Source organism: Hyperolius riggenbachi, chromosome 1, assembly GCF_040937935.1.
Source record: "Hyperolius riggenbachi isolate aHypRig1 chromosome 1, aHypRig1.pri, whole genome shotgun sequence".
NCBI lineage: Eukaryota > Metazoa > Chordata > Amphibia > Anura > Hyperoliidae > Hyperolius > Hyperolius riggenbachi.
The window spans coordinates 264,765,359-264,783,832 of NC_090646.1; the positions used below are offsets into that span (position 1 = coordinate 264,765,359).

Genomic DNA, 18,474 nt, shown 5'->3' on the forward strand with positions numbered 1-18,474 from the left:
AGTGTCAGTCTCAGCTGCTCCCCCGCCTCCTGCATAGCTCCGGTCCCTGCCCCCGTCCCTTCCCTCCAATCAGCAGGGAGGGAAGGGATGCAGGCGGGGACTGGAGTTCTGCAGGAGGCGGGGAGAGCAGCAGACTGACACTATAGAGATAAACACAGCCAGCTCTGACAAGCTGTTTGTCAGCAGCGTGGCTGTGATTTATGAGGGATTGCAGAGTGCAGGGGGACCTTAGGGGGGTTTGGGATAGCAACAGAGGCTGGGCTGTATAGGCAGATCCAGCCTCTGTATGCAGATAAGATTCTTCAAACCCACCTCGGGTTCTCTTTAAGTCCTGAAACAAATCTAGGTGTTAGTGCTGCACCAGTTTAACTACCGTACTGATATCTATTTTACTTTTTAAGATATCTATCAGAATTCTCCTAATATGCAAATATTCAACCTTTGGCCATTCAAAGCCAGACGATGCTAATTAGTAAGTCAGCTTCTGTTTAATTAACCAGGGGCTGGGGGATGCCGCTGAGCAGCGGCTATCATGTAGCGAGACAAAGAAAAAGAAAAAAAAAAAACGGATTTGCTGCCCCCTGGCGGATTTTTAGCAAACCGCCAGGAGGGTTAAAGAGGAACTCCAGTGAACATTTTATTGTTGGCAGATGATGTAGCTGCTGCATGGTTTTTGGCAGTTGGAAACAGCTGTAAACAGCTATTCCCCACAAAACAGCAAGGTTCACAGACAGGAAACTTCCAGGAGCACGTACTTTTCTTGTAGGAGGGGTTTCTTGTGGGAGGGGTTTCACCACAATATCAGTCATACAGAACTCCCTGATCCTCCGTTTGTGAAAAGGAATAGATCTGTCATGTAAAAGGGGGTATCAGCTACTGATTGTGATAAAGTTCAATTCTTGGTCGGAGTTTCTCTTTAAAGAAAACTTGAACTGAAAATTAAAAGTCAAATAAGTCAAACACAAGTCATACTTACCTCCTGTGTAGTCTACTCCTCAATCTATTTTTCCTCTCCTGCATCCCATTTGTCCACTGTGATCAATGGAATTCTCCTTCCTTCATTTTGAAAATTGGCCAGTACCCCATAACAGCTTCCTGGTCAGCACACAGTTAAACTGTAATATCATCCACTTGAGCCATAGGGAAACATGGACACATCAGTTATCCTCTCAGCTGTAACTGACAGCAACTGATATATAACTGACAGCAACTGATATATTTCAGTTCTGACAAAATGTTGTCAGAACTGGAAGGGATCACTGTAAGAAGAAAATGGTGCTTCTGAGAGGAACTGATGGCAAGGTAACTATATAATGTTCATTTGAAGTTACCTCATGTGTTTATTTTAAATAATTTTACTCAGTACAGGTTCTCTTTAAATCCCTTAGGCCTCTTCTCCACGGACAGTTGATAGACAGTGAAACGGCTCACAAACGCTCACAACTACTAACTGCTGCCTGGTAATTGCTTGTTGGTGCCTGGTAACTGCTCACTGCTTCCTGGTAACTGCTTGCTGAGCACACAGTTCAACTGTCTGTGGAAAAGAGGCCCAAGGGCCCGTTCTCACCTGAGTGGGAATCCTGCGATTCCCGCTCATGGCAAACCGCTAGCGGTTTTGCAAAAACCGCTACACAATGCGATAACCGCAACCGCACTGCATGCAGCGGTTTGCCGGCGACGAGTGTTCCGCGATTAGCGATCATGATTAGCGTGCCAAGCACGCTAATCGCGATCGCTCCAAAACCGCCGCAGTGTCCAGTGATTTTTCCGTGTTACTCGCGGGAAAATCAGTCCCGCAATGTGATTATAGGTGTGAACGGGCCCTTATTGTGCCTTAAAACCCTTATTCTTATACAGTATATTAACAAAGGGGGTCAGCCCCCCACCTTTGACTTCCTTAGTGTGTGTCATAACAAAACAAGAATATGACTGGTTATTATGGCTGGTCTGCTAGAACAGTGTTTCTGAACATTTTATTGGTATGTACCCCTTTTAAAACCCTGTATTCACCAAGTACCCCCTAGCATAGTAAACATTATCACAAGTACCCCTTGACAAATATATATTTAATCGAAGTACATGGCAATTGGTTCTAAACAATTTCCAAACATTTACTATTACTTTTAATTAGCTAAAACTCTAATTTTGTGTTGTTTAAATAAAATTTATCATTTTCTAAAACTCTAAATTTGTTATTCTTGGTTAAGTATATCAATCCCGAGTACCCCCTGGAACCATCAGAAGTACCCCCATGGGGATCACGTACCACACATTGATAACCTAGGTGCTAGAAGACCACTGTACACATTAGCAGGGGCATGTTTACTTATTTGCGCGCTCCATTATTGGAGCAGTTGGGTTTGTACCATAAATATAAGCAACGACCCATCCCTCTCATACATGCCTATGCCTATAAGCAGTGGCTATGGTCCCCCTACTTTAAGACAACCCTCAAAACCATCAAGCATAGAGCAGTTTGTAAGAATAGACAGGGGGTCCCCCAATTGCTATCAGTGCCTGTGCCTGAGTGGTGTGTTAGTAATATTCTGGCTGGAGACTCCCCTTTTTCCTTTCTTCAGAGATGATTGTATACACGGCCTGTGGGAAAGTTTCTGTAATGAATCAATATGGCTGCAGAAGCTAATGAGCAGTGCTGAGGGACATTGCACTGGCTCATATGTGAAATCTCACTTCAGAAACAGGGAATCAAACATTCAGTATGATGCAGTAATGAGAAGTAGTTTATGTGGAGGTTACAGCTGCCTTACTGAACTTTACTACATATAAATGTTAGTATTAAAATAATGAATTTCCTTTGTCAGACATCACCATTCTAGATGTTTGCTCTAGTATAACCTTTTATTATTCACCCTCATTATGCTGTCAGGTAGATGCCCTGTTATAAAGTATATTTAATATACTTAGTACATTTTGAAGTGCTGTATTATGTATAACCATAACCAAATCTATTTAATATTTATCAGTGACTTTATTTTTGTTATTTAGAGAACATGCTGAGTTTTGAACAGCCTATGATGTTTATTTGGCCCCAGACTCCACAGAATTGCTATCTATAGGGATGATGGCTTGTGCAATCGGTTAGTTGTTTGGATCAAGCTGACACATGAGAACACCAGCAAAGGACCAAAGTAGTTTTGTGATACTCTGCTGAACAGGGGTGTCATTGCAAATCATGGGACCCCCCTCCCCAGCAAAACCTTGATAGCCCCCTTAATGATCACAGCCCTTCCCTAGCCTCACAGCATGGGGGTTTATCATACAAGGGTCATAAAACAAGTGTGTCCATCAGGAAATTCACTCCCATAACATGTGTAGCCATACAAATCTGATCTGGAGTATCAGAGAAGGGGAAGGTTAGTAGTTAGGGCCCTCCAACACCTCTGGCCCATAGCTCCCAACTGTCCCTCTCTTGGAGGGACAGTCCCTTTTTGGAAGCCATGTCCCTCGGTCCCTCTTTCCTCCTCATTTGTCCCTCTTTCAGGACTTTGTCCCTCTTTCTATATAAATATATATAGTTCTCTACTAAAAAAAGTGTTTGATTGACTCTAAACTTTATTCCCATCCTTTAAATTGATATATTACTAATTTTAAAATGTTAATGTGAAGGAAAATGAACCAGGATAGAAAGGACCAGTGTGGTTTGAATTATAAAACATATTTTCTTATGAAATCTTTATGGTATGAGTGACTAGGGGTGTGATAGGGGTGTGATCAGGGGTGTGGCAGGGGCGTGGCTTTAAGTGTCCCTCTTTCTCACCTCAAAAAGTTGGGAGGTATGCGCTGCTCCCCAACCCCCCCTCCCCTCCCAGTTACGCCCCTGCTGCTGAACCACTGCTTGGGTCAGTGCATGCACTTTTATTTAGGCAGTATATACAAGTTGCTTGATCGATTGGCTAATCATTAACATGAAGCTGCTTTAGTTATACCAAAATCTGTCTGTTATTAAATTCATTTAGTAAGATGGCTGTATTTGTTACCTGTAGTAACCCTATTATTGTGCACATTTTAAACCTAACTTGACATTGTGAAGACTGGCCCATGGTCTACCACGGGCACACCCATAATCCATCCAGGGCATGCTCACACCTGGCAAATATCATTTACTGTACAGCACTTGCCTAGATTAAATAAAGATGGACCAGTGATATTCACAGGTCAACACATTCACCAGCACAGTAGTCAACACTTTATAAATTCAGGTTAATGTTGCCAACGATTTCAAATCTGTTTGTGTGACAAATAGCAGTCCTTACCTGAAACCTTGTTCTAGCAAAGCATTCTAAGTAGAGATGAGCAATTCGTTTTACTACAGGGGCGTAGCAATAGGGGGTGCAGAGGTAGCCACTGCATTGGGGCCCTTGGGCTAGAGGGGCCCCGGGGAGCCTGCCCCTCAAACACTGCATTAGCTCTTTATTGGTCCTGTGCTGATAATATTCACTTACATAGTTGATTTGTATAGTAGTGAGCATTAACACACAGTTTCCCATCCCTTTCTTGCACCTCTGACACTGTGGTTGTCCTTGATTGGTTTTGGTGCGCCGTATCAATTGTTATGTATAGAGTGCTTGGGGGGCCCCAATGTTAACCACTTCGGTACCAGCAGCCTCTGCCCCCTTAAGGACCAGAGGCTGCTGGTACACTAAAACGCGCATACCGATGAATCACCGCAATAATCCGTCGGTCACGCCGTTCTGTCCTCGCCGCAGTCTGCTCTCTCTGCCGTCTCTATGACGGCAGAGCGCTGTGCGCCGGTCAGGAGCCGCTTTCATTGGCTCCTGACCCTGTCACTCAATGTAAGCCAATGGGATTGGCTTATAGTAATGACAGGGCCAGGAGCCAATGAAAACGGCTTCTGCCCGACTCACAGTGCTCTGCCGTCATAGAGGCGGCAGGGCAGCACATTGCGGCGGGTAGAAAACGGCGAGAGCGGCGAGAACGGGCGGGGACACGCGGTGAATGGGACGTAGAGCTTACGTCCGGTCAGAACCGCAGCGCCACCCGCCCGACGTAGATTTGTAGCGCATCGGTCCAAAACTGGCTAAACTTGCGCCGGGCCCACAGCTTCTTAGCTACACCACTGTTTTACTAAACACTCACAGTTTGATCCATGAGAACTGGGACTGGCATGGAGTGAGGTTAGGATATTTAACATAGAGTTTTATCCTGAAACATTATATCCCTATCTGTCACGATGTAATTATTCATATAAAGGAAGACTTATTGTAATGCAAATTGGTTGAGCCTGCTTCATATGTGTCTAAGCATATATGGACCTTACAAGGATTGTGGTGGTGCTCTGCTCCTCAATGTAAAGGGGTGAGCTCCCTGCAAATAATTGTTTAGTTTGTGTGACCCGCAGACTATACTCTGTCTGGACTAGCAGGGAGAGTACTGGTGCTTTGCAAATGGCTAATCAGATTCATATGCTAATGATTAATTAATTGACATATAATAATTGGGTTCCAAATCTGATTGGTCCTCTGCAAAGTTTCAGTTCACTTCCCTGCTAATTCCAGTACTTTAAGATTAAAATAAATTGTTAAATCAAAAATATCATATCTAATGCTTTTACATCCCTGCACTGCATATCTTATGAGGTAGAGTTCCTATTTGCTGTAGTGCAGTGGCCTCCTCCCCTCACAGGCACTCTCCGTTACTTGTAAGTACTGACTGCAGCTCCTTTCCAGGCGGTTAGAGATCTCCATGGAATGATATCAGAAGGCATTTACAATTTATCATATAGTGATTTATTTTGGGACATAGTAAAGTCATTAAAAATCCTTTTAGTCAGTGTATAAATATGGTGAAAATTGGACTAACAAAGAAAAGGACAGTAATCCAATTTAAAAGTGAAGGAGTTTTTTTTGTCAATTTATAAATATAGTGAAAAGCTAAATTTGCATAGGCTTTCTTGTTAGCGAAAGTAATTGTTTTAAGATTCCTGCAGTAAATATATTGAACTAATACAAGATATACAACTTTTACTTATTCAGCCAGCCAAGCAAGAGACCTCTTATCAAAGATGCTTGTCATTGACCCAGCCAAGAGAATATCGGTGGACGAGGCACTACAACACCCCTACATAAATGTATGGTATGACCCTGCAGAGGTGGAGGCGGTAAGACATTTTGCATTTCAATAGTACTTTTTTTATACTTTTATACAGATTTTTTTTTTTTTAATCTAGACTGATATTTTTTTTTATCTTTATTAAAGTGAACTGCAGCCAAAACTTCATTTTAGATTTGGCAGGGAAGAAGTAGCAGTGCTGTCAGGTTTTTTTTATTGTGGTCTGCATTTTGGGAGATTTCCTTCCACACACTGTACCAATGACTGTGGCACTTAAAACAGTAAATAATCAAAAAACCTAATACTGGGCTTTTTCAGCAAAGTGAGAAATTGTGCCAACAGTGACAACTGTTGGTCAAAATATTTAGGGTCCATGCCCTAAATACTTATTATTATAAGTACATTAATTATGTATGGAGGCATCTACTTACTTTGTTATTTGAGAGGGTACATACCACTTAATTGTTTTGTAGGGGTACATACATCCTATTTTTTTAAAGTTCCCCTGGGGTGTACTCACCTCGGGAGGGGGAAGCCTCAGGTTCCCAATGAGGCTTCCCCCTCCCCTGTAGCTGCAAGCAATCCAGCGCTGGCTCCCCAGAAGTGTCCCGGAATCCTCCCTTGGCAAGCCTGACAAGCATTGATAAGCGCAGATTTATTTACCTTTCCTGGCTCCAGCGGGGCGCTGTTGCGGCTCTCCGCACGGAGATAGGCAAAATAGCCTATCTCTGTTGGGTCCACTTTACTGCACAGGCGCAGGACACTTGCGCCTGCACAGTAGAGTGGCCCGACAGCGATGGGCTATTTCCGCCTATCTCCGAACAGAGAGCTGATACTGCGCCTACGCTGGAGTCGGGAAGGTAAATATTTCTGTTCAGGGAGCTTTATTGCCCCACCGTGGGACCGAGGAGGAAGGGGGAAGCCTCAATAGGCTTCCCTCACCCGAGGTGAGTACCCCCCAGGGGAGGTTTTTTTCGTTAGAGGTTTTCTTTAAGGGAGCATTGTGCCCACTTATGTTATAGAGGAGCACTCTGCCTTATTATGTTTCCTGGGGGTCTCTCTCCCTAGTTATGTTGTTTGGGGAAACATGTAATTTAATTTTTATTATATTGTTGGACATGTTGTCTAAATATGTTGTTTGGGGATACATGTTACCTAATTATGTTGTTTGAGAAGACACTCTGACTAATTATGGTATTTGGAACAACTAGCTCCCTAATTATGTTGTTTGGGCGTACACACTGCCTAATTATGTTATTTGGGAGGATATGCTACCTAATTGTTGTCTGGTGGATCTCCTTGTTTAATTATGACCTAAGATTAGTGGTTAGTGTGCAAGACAGTTGATACAGTGTTAATTTTATTATTCCTCATATGGCTGTTTGTACTGCAGTCGGAGCCAAATTGTTTTCTTTGAGGAGAGGGAGCTTCATCCAAAGATTTATTAAGTGAGGAGTTGATACACAACTGATTTCTAGTTACACCCCAGCTAGGTACACATACTGTACATTTAATTGGTATTACTATCCTACATACTATAATAAACAACCTTTCGCTGCTTCTTCCTGTGTCCATGCATTGTGCCAGGCACGCATGCGCAGCATGCAGATGGACTTCAGAGAGCAGAGCAGAATGGGCAAAGGGGGACGCGCATGTGCATGTTCATTTGTGTGTTTGCACGCGGGGAGAGTAGCTGTGCGCACACAGGGGAAAGCGACCATGCGCGTGTTGGGGAGGGGGTCTCGTGGCCGAGGCCTAATGGGCGGGCCTTTTAACTACTTTTACTAATAAATTACCATATTTTTCGGTGGTGCAGAAGAGCATAGTGTAGTTAAGACAACTGTGGGTAACTTGGGTGGATGGGTGAGCAGCAATTTGAGTACAACTGGAGAAAAGCGCCATACAAATGTTAGAATTATTATTATTAACACAAATATGTATATTGTTACAATAGAACCAGCACTGCAAAGCCACAAAAAAGGGACTGCCCTCTCCTTACAAACCTGAAATGTAAAAGTCCAAACAAATGAATGCTTCTTTTTCCTTTATATTATATGCAGAGATAAATATTATAATCTTGTATAGGAAGTTGAACACACTGTGAATACTTTGTAATGCAGTTCAGTCCTTTTTTTGGATTGAAGTTCTTTGTTCCCACTTGTCTCACAAGACAGGACAATTATTGTGGAGCCAGACAGTTGCTCTCCATGGTGCTGAGGAAGATACAATCTAAACTGTATTTTTGTTGTACTCAACTCAATTTTGTATGTGAAAGTGCACTTTGCCTACATGGTAAAATGCACCCATTGCAAGATGTCAGTATTGTTTCACATACAGAATAAATACATACTAAAAAAATCATAATAATTTGGAAAGAAAATGAAAGCTTTTTGTGAGCCTCATGTTGACCCATGCATAATTTCCTTCACAAAGATACAATCATTTATGGATGACATATCAGCTTTGTGGAATTATATACTGGATTTTTTTCAGAATCTCAGTTATATTCATCATCCAGTGATATGCTGTTATGTCTTGAAAAAAATGTGATCCAAAATCAAATTTTCTTTAAGTAACCCCTTTTGTTTTAAGAGGTTTACAGTTTTCATAAAGATTACCGTATGTACGTTACTACAGACATACTTTCCAGTAACCCGTCCACATGTACAAAGCAATTTTAATGTAAGTTTAATGGCACCTTATGAAAATCTATGCACTGTGTAATGGAGCCCCTACTATAAAGTTTATTCAGATCAGATTTAGCCTGGTGGACCTCAACATGTGATACATGTAATACCACCCAGTTTTTTCCTTTTTTTGTTGTTGTTGTTTCAATTTTGCCTAAAGGCCAATGGGTTTGACAGATTTTTATTGCTTTCTGGGTTACAGCTGGGGAGATTTACCGTCACTTCCTGTTCCAGTGACCTGAAAATTGAAAACAAGAAACAAAGTGAAATCTTTCCAATGGTATGCAAGAAATAATAAAACAATTTTTTTTAAGTTGGTATGCAAAAGGATTAATAAATATCTGAATAATCTTGGAGGGTTTGTTTCTGTCTAAGCCCCTCTTTTACATTATTTCCAGTTCACAGGGTCATTTAAAACAGGACATCATGGGAAATCTCCTCAATAGAGACATGGGCTCTATGCAATTAACTTTTCTTTTGAGTTTTCTCCCAGGAGATTATTTTTCTACTTAACTATAAAACAACTTTTCAGCAACTAAAAAGGTAAAAAGTACAAATTATTTACTTCCTTGCTGGTGGCTTAAATGTTTTTTGTTGTTAAGATGTGAAAACATCTCCCGTGAGCAATCTCAGAAAAGTTAATTGAATAGGGACCATGGCGATACTACTCAACATACATTCTAACCTTTCCATGTTCTATTGCAAAAAAATATCCTAAAATGTTTTGGCTGGTGTAACACTTTGCAGCCACATGCCAAAGATATTTGTTCATTTCAAATGAGGTTTAAATGCAGTGACAAGTAGACCATCATGGGGGTACATTCAGGTGGATTCAAGCTGTAATCATGAATTGGGAACAGGGGCATAACTACAGCTTACCAGACCTGCCAGCAAAGATCTGCCAGCTGGGCCCCCAGCCCCCATCTTCCAGCCCCCCTTCCTCGGGAGCAGCCCACTACCGTCAGCAAATGCAGAGTGAAATGCAGAGCAGCGTCGGTGGAGTGTTACAGTACCTGCTTCCAACAGCGGGACAGGTCTTCTAAACTCCGCTCATCAGTGTAGCTCTGCGTTGTGCAGCCAATCACTATTTGGCTCCTTAGCCATATGGTGATTGGCTGCCAGGCATACAGCTACACAGAAGAGGAGTGAGAAAGACCTGTCCTGCCACTGGAAGCAGGTACTTTACAATGCTCCACTGCCACTGCTCTGCATTTAACTCTGCATTTTCTGACAGAAGGAAGCCCCCTTATCCCCCACCCTCCCCCCACCCGGTGATGACAGGGGTCGTAGGGCTATTGTTATTCCCTTGATTGGGAAAAGCAGTACTGTTTAAAATGCATAGGAGTCTGAAAGAGATTTCTCCGAATGGTTCAGAAAAAACACAAGTGTAAATGGGTTATCATTACACACTATATCTGTTAAATAAACAACACCTTTCAGGGAGAAAATATTGCCTGCTTTCAATGTTTCTATTGCTATACATTTCTATTGCTATAACAGAAAAAAACAGAAAAAATATATATATTGTCTCTGTTTGCTTTATATTATGCAGCCTCCTCCTCAAATCTACGACAAGCAGCTGGATGAAAGGGAACATACAATCGAAGAGTGGAAAGGTATAGTAATATTGTAATGGTGCTATGCCTAGTTACAAACTATTTTATAGCCTCTACCATACTACAGGCTGCCAAACACAAGTAGATTTCCACAAATATTGAAAAAACACTGGTGGAAGTGCCCTCGATAAATGATGACAACTTTAAACTATAGTATAAATGAGAAGTGTAGCATAAACCATCTGACTGCTGTCTGGGGAACAAATGTGAACAGATGTACGCATCCACTTTAATTCTCTTGCAACTGACAACATAGGTTTAGTCCCCTTCACATTACATGTGTTGATTCACTCATTGACATGCATGCAGTTTGCCAGTCACAAGGATGCCAGTGCTGTAATGTAAACTGCAATGCAGCGTTTTCACTGGCTTTAGCCGATTCTCTGTGATCGGCTACACGTCCTGCATGCTGTAGTTTTGGTATGATGATGTTTAGTCCATCGAATAGGACTCACAGAGAAAAACAAAGAGCAAGCACACAGGAAACATGATTGCCTTCTTTCTGTCTGTGTGAAAGGGCCCTAGCCAGGGCCGGATTTACAGCTCAGGAGCCTATAGGCACGGACGTTCTGGCGCCCTAAGCCCCGCCCATCAGCACAGGCCACACCCACAAGCCATGCCCCTTGACTGGGCTCTGCTAAGGATTGAGCTTGATCCTTACAGGTGACAGTTATAATAGGAGCCTCATCAGTCCTTAAAGAGAATCCAAGGCGCAATTTTTAAATCTTAACAGGACCCAGAGGCATGCTCTGTGCACAATGACATGCCTCTGTGTCCTTCTATAGCCGCCGCCAGCCCCCCCATGGCTCTGCTGTCCCCACTGAAAATATCGCCGGGCTAGCGACAATCTGCTTGTCACTAGCCGTTTTGTTTACCTAAAGCTTGTCAAACAGCTTCCTCCAATCAGAAGTACTTCCTGGGTCGCGGCTTGGCTTCTGATTGGAGGAAACTAGCCAAGGCGGGGAGCTGCAAGGTGAGCCTGTAATGGAGGTGGCAATGCAGAGGAGGCTGATTGACAAACCTCAGGTAAACACAACGACTAGTGACAAGCAGTTTGTCTCTAGCCTGGGAATATTTTCAGGGGGAACAGCAGAGCCGGGGGGACTAGCAGTGGCGATAGGGCACAGAGGCATATCATTGTGCACAGAGCATGCCTCTGGGGGCTATTAAGATTTTAAAATTCTGCCTCGGGTTCTCTTCAAAGTGAACTGTAACTGAATTAAAAAAAAAAAAAAAAAAAAAAAACTTTAAATGACCTAGGGCTTCTACCAGCCCCCTGCAGCCGCCCTGAGCCCATGCTATCGCAAAGCGATCCTCCGTTGCCCCGCAGAGACCCTGTGTCACATGCTCTGCGCATGCGCATTTCGAAAAAAATCTTAACTACACATGTGCCGAACGCAAGGGGGTCTTTGCGTTCTGCACATGGCCGCAAGAGGGTCTTTGGGGGAACTGGAGGGACACTTAGTGACAACCCAGGTACTGGGCAGCTGCAGGGGGCTGGTAGAAGCCTTTTTTTTTTCTTTTACAGTTAAAAGTTTTAACCCTCACTGATCTCACCATTTCTCTGGCTGAGAGACTACAATACTCCCCACATCTGAAGTGTCCCCTGCTGAGGAAATCCTATTAAGCTTCCCTTTATTCTTTCAAGTGGTCCCCCTCCCCATTTGACACCTAGTACCTGGCTTACAGCAGTGTTTCCTAGGGGGACACCTCAGCACTGACCAGCTGTCACCTGACCTGATCAGAGCAGCAATGATCAGGTCAGGTGACAGCTGGACAGAGCTGCCTGTCACACTATGGAAACACTGGGCAGCATGACAGGATTGCCTGTGCAGGGGACACAGTTCAGAAGGAGGCAAGGGGGGAGTATTGTAGCCTATGCTAGGAAAAGGAGGGGGAGGTTCATAGGACCCAAGCCTCTGCATTAGGGATCAGTCACTTACTCTGTCACAGGTAGCTGGCTGCAATCCAAGTAGTTTGTGTAACTGCACGCTGGTCCTGTGATGTAAGTGGAGCAGGAATGGCATGGTCCATGGACGGCACAGTAATGTTCAAAAGACCCGGAAAGAGACTGCACCAATAGAAGACACGGGAGGGGGGAGCAGAGCTGTAGCCCATACGCTGTGCAGCTATTCTGAGACCTGAGGCCATTTGTCACAGCACTCCCTGAAGCAGCCCCTTGCCTGTCACTTCACTCTCCAGCCCTGCACAATGTTAAAAAGGACGGGCATAAACGGAGCTTCTAGTATTCAGCCTAGCTCCGCTCTCAGCCCCCCCCCCCCCCTTCCACAGACTTTATGGTGGTAGCTCCCTCTAATAGTTCCCGGCAGCCAGAATAAGAAAATAAACAAAGCCAAGACAGTGCATGCCCCCCCCATGACTACTAGAGCCTGCACGCAACTGAAGCGCTGCGTCCTGACGTCCTGTGTGAGTCACAGCAGCAGCCGGAGATTCTGTCAATTGCTCGGGATACCTGGCATTGCGCTACAGGCAGTATGGGGCGGGCGGGCCAGGTTAGTCATCGCTATCTGATCATGCAGGGGGGCTTTCAGGTGCCGCCTTTGCCCCCTAAGGCGCCTATAGGCACGTGCCTATAGTGCCTAATGGTAAATCCGGCCCTGGCCCTAGCAGGAGGCTTTACTGAGAACTGAGAGTTGTGTGCTTGTTTTTGGACATTGTTTTACACAAGCATAGAGGTCCGATAGTGAAGCTGGAAAAAAAAAGCACAGTAAACGTAATTTACTGTTTTGAAGTGCAACATTCTTGCGCCACTTCAGAATGGTAAGTTACAGTAAATTACATTTACCGTACCTATTGGTGCACCAGAAAGTTTCTACTGCGGTGAACGGAGGGTTCAGTGTGACAGGCGGCAGGGGTTAAATGATACATTACCTGCTCCTGGACAATCGCTTTTCCTCTTCACTTGTTAGTTTAAATGAGCCCTGGAGCCAGCCAATCACCATGTGGCTTCAGTCCCCGCATGGTGATTGGTTGGCTGCAGGACTCTTTCAAACTAAACAGGAAGTGGAGAGTAGACGGGATCGCCTGGACCAGGTACTGTATCACAGATGCCGGTAATTACATCTTATTGCTAAGGTATTTAACGTTTTAGGACATTTATAAAACATTAAATAACCTAATTAGCAAGATTATCTGCTTCACCCTGTGCCATTTTTGCCCGGAAATTAGCCTAAACCCCCCCCCCCCCCCTTTCCAAAATGTTCTTCTAGATAAAAGTAGTGCCTTGTGATCACAGGTAGTTATGATAGTGAAATAGTGACACAACTGTTAATCCTCTGCACTGATCAATTGCAGGTGAAGATTCCTCTTACAACACTGATAAAAGCCTTGCAACATATAGGATAGAAGGCTTTAGGATTCCTGTGCAGGCCATCCTTGTTTCCAGTATACATTATCCTATACTCAATATTCTGTTCAATACCTTACTGTACCTATGCATAATTGCAGGCAGAAAACAAATATATATATGTGTATATATATATATATATATATATATATATATATATATACAGTATATACTCTATCTATCTATCTATCTATATATATATATATATATATATATATATATATATATATATATATATATATATATATATATATATATATATATACAGTGGTTTGCAAAAGTATTCAGCCTTGAAGTTTTCCACATTTTGTCATATTACTGCCACACACATGTATTAATTTTATTGGAATTCCACGTGAAAGACCAAAACAAAGTGGTGTACACGTGAGGAGTGGAGCGAAAATCATACATGATTCCAAACATTTTTTTTACAAATCAATAACTGCAAAGTGGGGTGTGCGTAATTATTCAGCCCCCTTTGGCCTGAGTGCAGTCAGTTGCCCATAGACATGGCCCGATGAGTGCTAATGACTAAATAGAGTGCACCTGTGTGCAATCCAATGTCAGTACAAATACAGCTGCTCTGTCTGTTAAACAAGGTGTCTGTTAAACAAGGTGTGTATGAGGATCTGCAGATATCATAGACTATGAATGCATTTTGCAGGAACGGATCTTTTGCAGATACTGATCTTTTGAGTGTGTGCAGCATGTTTGTGTGCAGCATCTTGCAAAGATTTCTATCTGATGGGGAGTTCAGCTCAATAGAATAGACTGTGTAGAGTATGGCTCTTATACTACATGGAAGGGGGTAAAATTGGTCTAAGATCTTTCTTTAATCTTTCAAGTGTGTACACACCATAAACGTATTAGAGGCAGAGGATCAGCAGGACTGCCAGGTAACTAGTATTGGTTAAAAAGGAATAACTATGGCAGCCTCCATATCCCTCTCTGCCTTCAATCATTATTTACCTGGAAAGTGAAACTGGATTGTTACATTTATTTTCTATTTTCTTTGCAGAGCTCATCTACAAGGAAGTTATGAACTTTGAAGAAAAGACTAAGAATGGTGTAGTAAAAGGACAGCCTTCTCCTTCAGGTACTCTTTGTAAATAGCCACCAGTGGCGTAGCAATGGCCATAGCCACCATAGCAATGCTACGGGGCCCGCCCCCAGCCCTAGGCCACAGGGGGCCCGCAGCTGAGAGGATGTTTTTTTTTTACTTTTATATATTTATAATGAAGCTGGGCGCCGGGCCCCCCTCCTTACATCCCTCCTCTCACCCCCCAGTCCCCGCAAATAGCAGGTGAGGGGGGATTATTTTGGCGGCTGAATACCTCCCTTGCCGGTTGCCAGACCCGGCAATTACTTTGTAGTTCCGGCCAGGGAGGAAGGAGGAGTGGCGTCCTGGCCGGATTGGAAGAGGCTGCCTGCTGAAGTGCTGGAGCCTGGAGGAGCCCCTGGCTTGAGCCACGTGGTCAGTGGCGATCCTAAGGCAAGAGCGGCCCGCACCAGGTAACTTGCTGCCTCCTGCCCGCAGCCCCCCCCCCAGCTGCTGATTTTCCGTGGCATTTTTCTGATCGATCCAGCGTGGAACCTCACAGATCTCCTGTAGGCTGCTCAGCTCCAGGCACTAGTTACTGCCACCTGCGCTGATGACATGAGACGCAGGCCGGAAGTAACCATGGTGATGGGACGCTAAGCTCTCCTGCTTTGTGTCCCGTCACCATGGTAACTTCCGGTCTGCGTCTTTCATGTCATCAGCGCAGATGGAAGTAACTAGTGCCTGGAGCTGAGCAGCCTACAGGAGATCTGTGAGATTCCACGCTGGATCGATGCACCGTGAGTATTCCAGAAAGGGTGCAACAGAGGCGGATCACAGGGAAGGGGACAAGGTGGCACAGGTGGCGGAACAGTTAACTGAGGGGACACAAGAGATGGAACAGGGGGACAAGAGGTGACACGGGGGCAAGAGGTGGCACAAGGGGAAAAGAGGGTACACGGGAAAAGAGGACACAGGAGGAACAGAAGCGCACAAGAGGTGGCACAGAGGGACAAGAAGTGACATGGGGACATAGGCTACACACTGGGACAAGATGTGGCACAGGAGGAGGCACAGGGGACAAGATGTCACACGGGACACACAGGGAGATTAGGTGGCACGGGGAACATAGGACACAGTGACAAGAGGTGGCACAGGGGGAACAGAAGAGCACAAGAGGTGGCACAGAGGGACAAGAGGTGGCAAAGGGGGGACACACTGGGACAAGAGGTGGCACAGGGGGGACATAGTGTACACGGGTGAAGAGGTGGCACAGGGGGAGGAGGTGGCACAGGGGGAACATAGATGACACAGAGTGACAAAAGGCAGCACAAGGGGAACACAGGAGCACAAGAGGTGGCACAGGGGGAACATAGGGGACACAGGGGACAAGAGTGGCACAGGGGAACCAGAGGAGCACATCAGGTGGCACAGAAGTACAAGAAGTGGCACAGGTGGAACATAGAGGACAAGAGGTGGCACATGAGGAGGAACAGGGGACACAGAGACAAGAGGTGGCACAAGGAGTGCTTATGGGACACAGGGGGACAAGAGGTGGCATGGGGGAACAGAGGGGCACAGGGGGAACAGAGGAGACACAGGGGGCAAGAGGTGGCACGAGGGAACAAGCTGATTGCCTTTTGTGGGAAACTGCTACCAATCTAATTGCATTCGCTGTTACTCTGTGCCTATACTAATAGTAAACCAGCTGCAGTGTGTGCTGATATCTGCTGCCTCCAGTATAAGCTGTTACTCTGTACCTGTACTGATAGTAAACTAGCTGCAGTGTGTGCTGATCTCTGCTACCTCCAGTATGTACAGTACAAGCTGTTACTCTGTGCCTGTACTGATACTATACTAGCCGCAGTGTGTGCTGATCTTTGCTACCTCCAGTATGTACAGTATAAGCGGTTACTCTGAGCCTGTACTGATAGTAAACTAGCTGCAGTGTGTGCTGATCTCTGCTGCCTCCAGTATGTACAGTATAAGATGTTGCTCTGTGCCTATAGCTGTAGTGTGTGCTGATCTCTGCTGCCTCCTGTATGTACAGGATAAGCTGTTACTCTGTGCCTGTAATGACAGTAAACTAGCTGCAGTGCTTGCTGAGCTCTCATACCTCCAGTATGTACAGTATAAGCTGTTACTCTGTGCCTGTACTGATAGTAAACTAGCTGCAGTGTTTGCTGATCTCTGCATCCTCCAGTATGTAAAATACTGGGGAAGAAGGGGGGGTTGGTTATGGGGGGGGCCCAACTACAAAATTTGCTATGGGGCCCATTGAATTGTAGCTACGCCCCTGATAGCCACACGTTAAAACATGCACATATTGAGGCTGACATGCCAGTCTCCTAAAAAAGGGTGTAAAATAAATGATATAAGTATGTCTTGCCATTGATCAGTCACATTTTAAAATATTTTACGAAAGTCAGGAAGTGAACTCTTTGATCCGGAAAAGAATAAATACAATGTGTTTATTCTTAAAAATGCAAACGCAATTGCTCCACAAAGCGGTTTTGTGAGCGTTTTGCATTTTTCCTATACCTCCCATTATAGCAAAAACTCCTAGATGGCTCAAGCACCGCTTTTGAAAACTGACAGCGCTCGGAACGCTTTAGTCTGAACTACACCATAGCACATCATGGTGTAACCGCTTTCTCTGCGTTTTTTAAAAAAAACACACTTACATTTTTCTAAAAAGGCCTCTAAAGTGAACAAAACCTCAATGATTGCTTACTAAGGTGAAGCTTTGCCAGTTTGTTATTTTTTGTAATCAATTTACATTCATTTTTTAACAACCAGCCTCTCTATCTCTGCATAATTTGCATTTATGCATGCATAATACTGAAGTCATTCTATTTATTTCAGGTGCACGTTGTACTACCTGTACATAAGTGCTACAGCATGATTGTGTTTTAGTTATCTTTTCTTCAGTTCTTAAATCTAATCAGATAGATAGAAAATCCATTTTCTGTGTGAGTGACAGTTTCCTGCAGGTTACTGGTCCTGTGCTTCCTACACATGGAAAGGGCACAAATAACCTATATGAAAAAAATAAACCAAATATCAGGGGAGAATCTACAAACTAAATGTTAGAATAAAATTGTAGTGTGTCTTAAACATGAAAAACCTAGTGCCCCAAACACCCAAACCAGTTTACAGTCTTCCTTGTATGCTGATACAATGCTAGGGTACCTTCCATATCCTAGTATTAGGAATGCACTTTGCAGTAGGGAGTGGAAAAGTCTCCCTTACCTTGCAAAATGCAATTTCCAACCAACTTGATGCCTCAGTGATTGAACGTGGTATCTATGTATGAAGCAAAGGGGTAGTCCCCCAGCATACTAAAAGTATACTGATTTCAGCACCCATATCATTCAGCATGTTTGGAGGGTAGGGGTTACCTTGGAAAAGGTGGGCAGAAAAATCTCCCCCTTGCAAAAGAAGGGGTGACTAATTTTGATGGGTGAAGTTTGAGAGCATGGCGAAGGTTGTTCATGTGCTACCATAACCTGGTGGGGACCCAAACACCATACCCATGTCAATAAGTAGTGAGGTCTTAGCAGAAATTAACAGAAACAAATGTTGTTACTTGCTGTAAATCCATTGCCAGCTGGCAGTTTCTTACCTGTTTGATATTCCATGAACCCCCCCCCCCCCCCCAACACACACACACAC

General features: G+C 44.1%; 1 protein-coding gene across 7 annotated transcripts in view; it reads left to right on the plus strand.

The window, feature by feature from the left end:
- MAPK10 (mitogen-activated protein kinase 10) overlaps positions 1-18,474 on the plus strand; it is a 385,550-nt gene that overhangs the window by 347,156 nt on the left and 19,920 nt on the right. For 6 of the 7 annotated variants that reach the window (XM_068233492.1, XM_068233489.1, XM_068233488.1 and 3 more), the window contains 4 exons: positions 6,015-6,139; positions 8,980-9,057; positions 10,330-10,393; positions 14,779-14,856. In XM_068233492.1, coding sequence (XP_068089593.1) covers positions 6,015-6,139; positions 8,980-9,057; positions 10,330-10,393; positions 14,779-14,856 — 345 coding nt within the window. The remainder of the gene's footprint in view (positions 1-6,014; positions 6,140-8,979; positions 9,058-10,329; positions 10,394-14,778; positions 14,857-18,474) is intronic. The other variant, XM_068233491.1, reaches the window with a different exon arrangement.